This window comes from Monodon monoceros, unplaced genomic scaffold (assembly GCF_005190385.1).
Source record: "Monodon monoceros isolate NGI ecotype Baffin Bay Population unplaced genomic scaffold, NGI_Narwhal_1 Super_Scaffold_21, whole genome shotgun sequence".
NCBI lineage: Eukaryota > Metazoa > Chordata > Mammalia > Artiodactyla > Monodontidae > Monodon > Monodon monoceros.
The window spans coordinates 46,753,520-46,762,735 of NW_021703778.1; the positions used below are offsets into that span (position 1 = coordinate 46,753,520).

At 49.5% G+C, this 9,216-nt stretch overlaps 1 protein-coding gene across 3 annotated transcripts in view; it reads left to right on the forward strand.

Annotated features, from left to right (window-relative positions):
- Positions 1–7,534, forward strand: part of NR2F2 (nuclear receptor subfamily 2 group F member 2) — a 13,500-nt gene extending 5,966 nt beyond the window's left edge. Inside the window, exons 1-3 of one of the 3 annotated variants that reach the window (XM_029239828.1) lie at positions 465–1,227; positions 2,801–3,328; positions 6,059–7,534. In XM_029239828.1, coding sequence (XP_029095661.1) covers positions 786–1,227; positions 2,801–3,328; positions 6,059–6,333 — 1,245 coding nt within the window. In that variant the 5' untranslated portion in view covers positions 465–785 and the 3' untranslated portion in view covers positions 6,334–7,534. Of the gene's footprint in view, positions 1–464; positions 1,228–2,321; positions 2,641–2,800; positions 3,329–6,058 lie in introns of those variants that run through there. The other 2 variants (XM_029239829.1, XM_029239830.1) reach the window with 2 other exon arrangements.
- The last annotated feature ends 1,682 nt before the right edge of the window (positions 7,535–9,216 follow it).

Consider the following 9,216-nt stretch of genomic DNA (forward strand, 5'->3'; position numbering starts at 1 on the left):
GGCGGCGGCGGCGGCCCAGCGCCAGGACGACGCCGCGCAGCGCCCGACGCGGACCACTTTCATGCTGATTCCCCCGGACCCGGGCAGCGCTCCGGCCACTCCGTGGGCCGCCGGCCTCCGCCCCGGCCTGCCTGGCTCTCTGGGTGCGCCCGAGACCGGCGCCTCTGCTCTCCTAGTCCTCCTGATTTCGATGGCTTTCCTGAATGGCTGACTGTGGGCTGCCCTGGACTTGGCCCCCGGACAGTCGCCTCTCCTCCTCCACCTCCTCCTCCTCCTCCTCTTCCTCCTCCTCCTCCAACTCCTCGGCTGCACACCAGCTCTGAGAGCGAGAGAGTGAACGAGAGAGGGAGGGAGAGAGTGAGAGCGAGGGAGATCTTTGGAGAGATTTTTTTTTTTTTTTTTGCTTCTTACTTCTGTCTTGAAGCCAGACAATCGACTTGCAGCTCTCCCTCCCCTCCCTCTCTCTCCACGTTCTGCTCCCACTTGCTCTCCCCCGGCCCCATCCCCTCCCCTCCCGGCGGAAAGCCCCCCGAAAGCAACAAAGCTGAGCCGAGAGAAACAAACAAAACAAACACACCGGGCCAGACAAGCAATCGACAAAACTTTGCAAAGCAGAAACAAAAAAGGAAAAACTAACCAACCTCAACCAACCAGACCCCGAGCTACCCGGGGCGCCCTCTCGCACCCTTGCACACACAAAAGGCGGCGCGCCGGAGCCCGAGACCCGGGAGCCGCCGCCGCCAGCAGCCAGGGGAGCAGGAAGTCCGGACGCGGCCCCCATAGATATGGCAATGGTAGTCAGCACGTGGCGCGACCCCCAGGACGAGGTGCCCGGCTCTCAGGGCAGCCAGGCCTCGCAGGCGCCGCCCGTGCCCGGCCCGCCGCCCGGCGCCCCGCACACGCCACAGACGCCCGGCCAAGGGGGCCCGGCCAGCACGCCGGCCCAGACGGCGGCCGGCGGCCAGGGCGGCCCTGGCGGTCCGGGCGGTGACAAGCAGCAGCAGCAGCAGCACATCGAGTGCGTGGTGTGCGGGGACAAGTCGAGCGGCAAGCACTACGGCCAGTTCACGTGTGAGGGCTGCAAGAGCTTCTTCAAGCGCAGCGTGCGGAGGAACCTGAGCTACACGTGCCGCGCCAACCGGAACTGTCCCATCGACCAGCACCACCGCAACCAGTGCCAGTACTGCCGCCTCAAAAAGTGCCTCAAAGTGGGCATGAGACGGGAAGGTATTGGCCTCTCATTTCTACCCCCCTCGCCTGGGGTCCCGGGGCCCTGGGTGCGTTTGGCTAGCCTGCTCTGGGTAAGGACACGGAAGCCCCAAGCTCTTCTCTTCGTATTGCAGCTGAAAGGGGTTTTATACTAGAACCAAGTTCTGCATTGGAACCCAGATCCCCAAATCCGCATGCTTTGGCCGACTGATTTCCTCTTCTACTCTCTCTTCGGGCTCTTTTAATTTTCTTTGCATTGACTGCCAGTTCATTCGAGTTCGCCTTTCTGCAAGTGATGGGGTGTTGTTTGTTGTTGTTTTAAAGCCTGGTTTACTTCTCTCTCTTTCCTCTGTTTTTTTTTTTCTCTCTCCTTGTTTTTCCTGCATGTTCAACACATGTCCCTCCTCCCCACCCCTCTCCCCAGCCCCCACCCGCTCAAAAAAAAAAAACCAAAAACAAAACCCAACAACCTGAGATTGTACTTTTGTACAGGAGGTTCAAATTACAAATGGCAATTTTACGCACTTCGCCGTATTAACGCTGCCGCCCGGGCAGCACTCATGTGACCCTCCGTGGATTAACATTCGGCTGGAAAAAAAAAAAAAAAAAAACCTCTGTTTTCTTTTTTCCTTTCACTTTTGAAAGGAGGAGAGCGCGATAGGGAGTAGGGGAAGGGTGGGCGAGGGGCCCTGGGCGGCTGCTTTCGCTCTGAGCGAGTTGGGTCTTTGTGATATGAAATTCGCCGAGCGCCGCAAGCCGTGCTCGGCCAATGGCGCGCTCGGCGCCGGGCGCGGGCTCCGGGTTGGGGCGAGCGAACGCCGCGGTTTCTTTGTGTTTCTGCGAGAGCGACTCTCCCCGTCCGGCGTCAGATAACAGCTCGTGCCCGAGCCTGGCCGGCTTTTCCCGGCCCTCCCCGGGCTGCGCCGGCCGCCCGCTCCCCGCCTCTCCCCGGCTTCCTCTCGCCTCGGCCGGCCTGTCTCTCCGCCCTCTCCCTCCGTCTCTCTTCCTCCGAGCACACCGATTAGGCTGCCGCCAGACCTCGGTTCTCAGCTTGTCTCTCACCGGGGGTGGCCCGCGGGGCTGGGGTTGCGGGGTTGGGGGAAAGCGGTTCCGGGGTGGCCACAGGCCGTCCGGGGTGCAGCTTGATGTCTTTTGCAAAAGCGCCTCACCCTCCCCCCAGCCTCGCCCCTCCCGCTCCCTCTCCTCCAATCAATAAAAAATATCAGCCGTTTAGCAGTAAGGAAGAAAGATGCCCCCAGAATGCTCCATCCCTCCCATCGTGCCGGGGACCGCGAGGCAAAGCGGCCAATTCTGGGTCCTCGGCCGCCCAGCCCGGAGTGGGCCTCCGAGGCCAGTGTGCCGCCCTGGCCGCCAGAGCTTGCCTGGGTGGTGATTTGAGAGGAGTGCAGCCGGGCTCCCGGCGACTCCCAGGTCTGTGGCCCTAGCGCGCTGGTGAGAGGGGCAGGCCTGCCTATTCCTGCGCCCCGCGGGGTCTGGGTCAGGTGGGGGTCGGGCTGGGGCAAACCCTGACGGGGGAGCAGGGGAACGAAGCTGGTCATTAACTGCGGAGTGTCTCCTTTCCTCCCTGCAGCGGTGCAGAGGGGCAGGATGCCGCCCACCCAGCCGACCCACGGGCAGTTTGCGCTGACCAACGGGGACCCCCTCAACTGCCACTCGTACCTGTCCGGATATATTTCTCTGCTGCTGCGCGCCGAACCCTATCCCACGTCGCGCTTCGGCAGCCAGTGCATGCAGCCCAACAACATCATGGGCATCGAGAACATTTGCGAACTGGCCGCGCGGATGCTCTTCAGCGCCGTCGAGTGGGCCCGGAACATCCCCTTCTTCCCTGACCTGCAGATCACCGACCAGGTGGCCCTGCTTCGCCTAACCTGGAGCGAGCTGTTCGTGCTGAACGCGGCACAGTGCTCCATGCCCCTCCACGTTGCCCCGCTACTGGCCGCCGCCGGCCTACACGCCTCGCCCATGTCCGCCGACCGGGTGGTCGCCTTTATGGACCACATACGGATCTTCCAAGAGCAAGTGGAGAAGCTCAAAGCGCTGCACGTCGACTCCGCCGAGTACAGCTGCCTCAAGGCCATAGTCCTGTTCACCTCAGGTAGGAAGGAGCCCTGCCCTCTCATGCCCACGCGCTCCTAGCTCAGAGTTAGGGCCTGAACTCTTCGGAGCCCCCAGAACTAGCCCAGCTTCCCCCTTAAAAAGCCAAACTGTGCAACTTGGAATGGGAACTTTGCATAGCTGTTGGGGCCCCACCAGGCCTGTCCTGGGGAGAGGGAAGAGGAGAGGAAGGCTGGGTTGCAAGAAGGATGCTTCAGACACAGACTCTCAAAATAGGCCATGGGGAAGCCTCTCGGGCCTGTTCCCCTCCCACCAGACTAGGATGCATGCTTCTGCTCCTTCCCTTAGCTCAGGCCCTCTGGGCCAGCTGAGCCTGTGGAATCTCCTCTACCCCATGGCTTTCTCTGTCACCCTGGCTGAACCTCTCTAGAAGATGCCCCTAGGCACTGGAGCAGTCTTGGTATCATCCCTGCAGGGGAAAGTTTGCCCCTGCAGGGGAAAAGTTTGCCTGCTAATTCAGTAGGAGTTGGAGCTCCAGGCACATCCAACCTGAGGGCAGCAATTTTCAAAATCATATTTTTATTAAAACAATGCAGATTGCCAGGAGAGGGGAAAGAGCTGTCAGAAAGGGGCGAGAGGAAGAAAGGGGCCATCATAACTCTTCAGAATGCCTGTAGGGGGTTGAAGACTCTGGCCTCTCGCCTCCCCTGCCCAGGCAAACAGTTAAGGCAATTTTCAAATAACCCAAAGTGTATGCCAACTTGGGCTGGGTATGAGTATTGCTGGAGATATAAAACCATCATTGACTGCATTATGAAATCTAATTAGTTTGCAGGTAGTTTAACCTGTGTGAGTAATAAACCTAATATTAATTAACTCTTGAGGCCAAACGATTGTTGAAGGTGTCTGGCTTACCACTTTGGGCCACACCTGAGCCTTTTGGCTGCCTCCAGGCTGAGTTCAGCAGAGCCCAGGTGGGTGGAAATCACCCCTTCCACATTCCTGTTCTAAGTTGTCAGCTGATCCCTTTGTCACGGCTGAGAGGGGAAGGGGTTCCCAGTTCAGGATAACAAACATCTGGACCTGGGTAGGGCTTGGAACCTAGTCACCCACTGCAGGTTTTGCAGCTTGTAATCAGGACACGAGGAGAGCTGTGGAATTCCTGTGGTGGACAAAAAGATCCACGGTCTCTTCCTTACTGTTCCAAGGAATTCTGGGGGCCCAAGTCATTAGCTGAATCTATTGCAGGTTCTGAGTCCTCAACCCACTGTCTTTTACATATTGCTGCTCTTCACATAAAATCAACCGCCTCCACTGCCACCCCAAATTCTGCCTTTGAAAGTCCTTAGGTAATCAATTAAAGGACAGTGTCTGGGCAAGGAAGAGCTGTATGCAGAGGCTTGGATCTGGATTATTTTTCTCGGGGGACCTGTCATAACTAGAACATTTGCCTGATGCAGAGGTACAGGCAGGATCTTCCCCTAGCCTATAGCCACCTTCACCCCTTCCCAAAACCCTAACCCAGCCCAAGTTCCCAGAACATCTGGGTGGTGGTTCATTTCTTGATATCCTTGTTAGCTCTTAGACTTACCCTTGGTCTTCCAAGGAAAGAAATGTCTGATACTGTCGTAACAGTTTAATTTATTACTATTTGCAAAATGTAGAGGCCTGTGTGGAGAAGGCAGATCACCTCACAAAGAGATAAAGGTTCCTGTTATCTGATTCTGAGACAGTCCGCTGTAAGAAGGAGTCCTATGCAAACAGATCTTTTAATTCCTGATCACAGACACCAATGCATTCTGTATACATGCAAAGTCCTAGATCCACACATGAGGAGATTGTATGTGTGTTCTGATTCTTGGGGTGGACGTGGTGGCAGCTCGTTTTGAATATCTGCTTTAAGAATTCACAGTATGCATGTGTTAGCCCTCGTCTTGCCTGGGGAGCCCCCAAAGGTCAGGTCACAACCTGCACCGCCTTCACTGAGAAGCCTCTCATTTCAAAGGCACTTATTGTATTTTCACGTATCCGAAAAAGAAAAGTGTTTTCCTGAAGATAACGGGGAGGGGTCTCTTCTTGCAGGGACCTGGGTGTAAAAAAAAAAAAAAATAAGAGGGGGGTGGTAGTAGGAGAAAAAGAGAGAGAGAAGAAAAGGAGGGAAAAGAAACAGCTCAAATGAACAGAGAGATCACAGTTTGCATGGCTGCCCTTCAATAGGCTAAACTGACAAGATCAGTTTTAAAGGGCCACTTAAATCAGTTTCAAAGACTGGAGAAAAATGAGTCGCCCTCTTTGGGGAGAATCTGAGGCTGGGTCGTGGGCGCCATTACCCGGGGCTGGGCCAGGTTGTTGCCCTCCCCACACACACTGTATAATTATAAGCCAAACTCTTATTTACAGAGGAGGAGGGGGCAGAGCACTGGCAGTTTTGGTTTCATCTGTTTGTCTGTCTGTTTACTGACCTGGGCCAGATTTACCCAATGCACTTTGCTTGGGCCTCCCAGTGACCAAGCCTGAGGACTAGGACAGGGAAAGCCTGCAACGCATTGAGCTATGTTTTTATTTTAAAGCAAATACCCCAGGACCATCTCTTGCGGTCCCCAACCCCCAACCCCCCCCATCCCAGTTTTCAGTATGTAGGCATTTGCTCCAACTCCGGTTGGGGCAGTTTGACAGAGCACTGTACACACACCTCATGTGACCCATTTCAGACCTCTTAATCTGATGACTGAATTCTTCGTCTTCTTTTTTTTTTTAAACTTTCTTCCAGATGCCTGTGGTCTCTCTGATGTAGCCCATGTGGAAAGCTTGCAGGAAAAGTCCCAGTGTGCTTTGGAAGAATACGTTAGGAGCCAGTACCCCAACCAACCAACGCGATTCGGAAAGCTTTTGCTTCGTCTCCCTTCCCTCCGCACGGTCTCCTCCTCAGTCATAGAGCAATTGTTTTTCGTCCGTTTGGTAGGTAAAACCCCCATCGAAACCCTCATCCGGGATATGTTACTGTCCGGCAGCAGTTTTAACTGGCCGTATATGGCAATTCAATAAATAAATAAATCAAGATAAGAAGGGGGAGTGAAACAGAGGGAAAGAAAAGGCAAAAGACTGGTTTGTTTGCTTAAATTCCTTCTATTAAGAAAGGATATAAAAGGATGTTACAAGTTTGCTAAAAGAAGAGAGGGGAAGAATTTAATGGACTGTGAATTTCCAAAAAAAAAAAGACTGTCAAATGAACTTTTACAGAATGCATTAAAAAAAAACAAACAAACTCCTGTGTCGGTCAGAACAACTTGCTACTTATCATTTTTGTATAAAAAGGAAATTAGTCTTTTTCTTTTTTTGGTAAATTTTGGAAAAATATTGCTAAAAGTGCATTTAAGGAGATTGGGAGAAAATTAGCAGAATGGAGAAAGTAAGTCTTTTTTTTTCCAAATTATTAATTGTCCTGTGTCTATGTACCTCTAGCTGTTCTTTTTTGTACTTTTCTGGTTCCAAACCAGTTTATTCTGTGGTTCTATAATAAGTTTTGATATAATCTTGGCTTCTTAAAAACTGTGTATCCTTAAAATATATGTTCTGCAAGAATTAAAACTCAGTCCATGAAAATATCATAGGAAGACATAAAACTTTAAAAGGCAACTCAAAGATGATGGAAACGCACTTACAAGTGGTGACCAAAAATTTTAGGTGAAGTTGAGCACTCTAATTTGAGAACTGGAGGAACCACATACAACACTTAACTTCCCCTACCCTGCCCACCCCCCCAAAAAAAGATACCATGACAAACCTAGCTTTTTAAAAATATTTTAAGAAAGAGAATGAACTGTGGAATTTATTGGCAGCCAAGGAATGTGTCCAAGACACATGCTGAGGTTTTGAATAAAAAGTGAACTTTTGTAATTTGAATTGGGTCCCGCTTACTTCTTGAATTGTTATGAAAATCCTATATCTGTTTGTATATTTGCAAACCCTTTGTATTATAATTGTTGATATTTTCCCTTTTTAAAAAATACCATTGAAATCAGCATGACAAAATAACACTGTTGGCACTTATAGGTAACGTGATTGATTCAGTATCTTAGAGTTTACAGTTTGTGTTTTAAAAAAACTGAAGGTTTTTTTTTAAGTGCAACATTTCTGTATACTGTAAAAGTTATAATAACTGAACTGTTTGGTCGAGTCTTTGTGTGTTATATTCCAAGGAAAATTGAAAGTATTCAGAAATTAAAATATTATTTGATATCTGAAACCTGTTTGGCTGTCCCCACTCACTGTCTTTCCTTCGAGAAGCCCCTGTGAGCTCTCACTGAGCTGGGCCAGGGGCTCTATTTGTTTACTCCCCTCAGCCAGTTTGTTCAAAGGTAGACTAGTGTATTTGCCTATTTAATTTGGGTGTGTGTGGGGGGGAGCTGAAGTTAATGGTTTATCTATGGTTTAGGAAGTGCCATACTGATATAGTAAACCATCCCCATTCACCTAATCCTTCTTTTAATTAAAAATGGATTTTCCAGGAAAAAAAAAAGGCCCTTATATTTGTCACACTTAAGTGCCTGCTTAGGGAAGGTATTGTGAAAAGTATTAGAAATCTTGAGATCAGTATCTATTTTATGATCAGGAAAAAATACTGTTTTGTACATTTCTGACAGTTACGCAGAAGACCGTTCAAGCAGGCTATCACAGCCTTGTAAATAGAAGGCAGTTGTTTGCAATGAGTTTTTCCTTAAGTAGGTGTGATTTTTAAAAATATTCTGTGGTTCTCATCTAGTGTGGTTGTTGAGAGGATTTCAAATTCAGTGGTATAGCTTAGAGCGGCTGAAGGGTTTATTTTTAATGTATATATGATAACTTGCAGTTGGCCTTCCTCCCCCCTCCCCCCGTACGTTCATTCTGTGAGAGCATGACCACAGGTCAAGGGAATCTTTTCCATTGGAGTTCTGTACATAAAAACACGTCGACATTTTGACATTTCAGATTGTGTAGATGCAGTGTGTACTGCTCTTGGGATCCTTTGTCCTTAAAAGCCAAATTAAGAAAAGGAAGAGAAAGAAAGAAAAAGAGAAAGAAAGAAGGAAACTTTACAGGGTGTGCGGATTTGGAAGTATCTTGTTTTGGAGTCTTTTCCTCTTTCTATTTTCCTGGTTCGGAGGAAGCTCGGTGTGTGGGAGCTTTTGCAATTTTTGTTCCTATTGAGGCTTTGCAGCAGCCCCACCACTATCCCGTGCCGTGGTTTGATTTTAAAAGGGGGTGGTGGGTAAGGGGATGTGAAAGAAAAGGGATCATTTTGTAAAGTGTATTAAACTTTGATACTCAGTTCCTGTCAATACATGTAGACCAGAAAAATCTGTCTGATTTGTGCATTTGAGCGGAATTCTCCATCTGACCCTCAGCTTCTTTCTGTAGATATATACATACATAAATATAAGTATGTTCTTATGGCAGAACATCGCTGACCTCTAGATCGAGGTTTTGTAGGTTGTTGTTTTTTTTCCTCCTCTTGCAAGTGCTATCCATGTGAGTGTGTGAAGTTTCTCTAATAAGTAAAACACAGGCCCTTTTCCTTGTTTGTTTTGTGTTAGTTTATTGTAAACAGCCATTTGTTGTAAATTATTATTGGCATTAAATTATAATTTATGATTTTCAAAGCAAAAGACAGTCCCTGTTTTATTATGCTTTAAGCATGTGTTCTAGACGTTGGAAATCTCTCTCTCACTCTCTCTAAGTTTCAGCAGTGAGCTTGGGGTCTGCGAGGCAGAAAAACAGGACCCAAAATTTTTCAAACGGTTAAAACAAAACCCCTTGTATATGTTTAGAGTGGCCGGAGGAGGATCTGTTTAGAGTCTTGAGTTTGGTTTAAGTTTATTGCATTTAAAGAAAGTTTTTCTTTTCACGCTGAGTTAGAACAAAAGATCTTTGCTGCGACTGAATTGGACA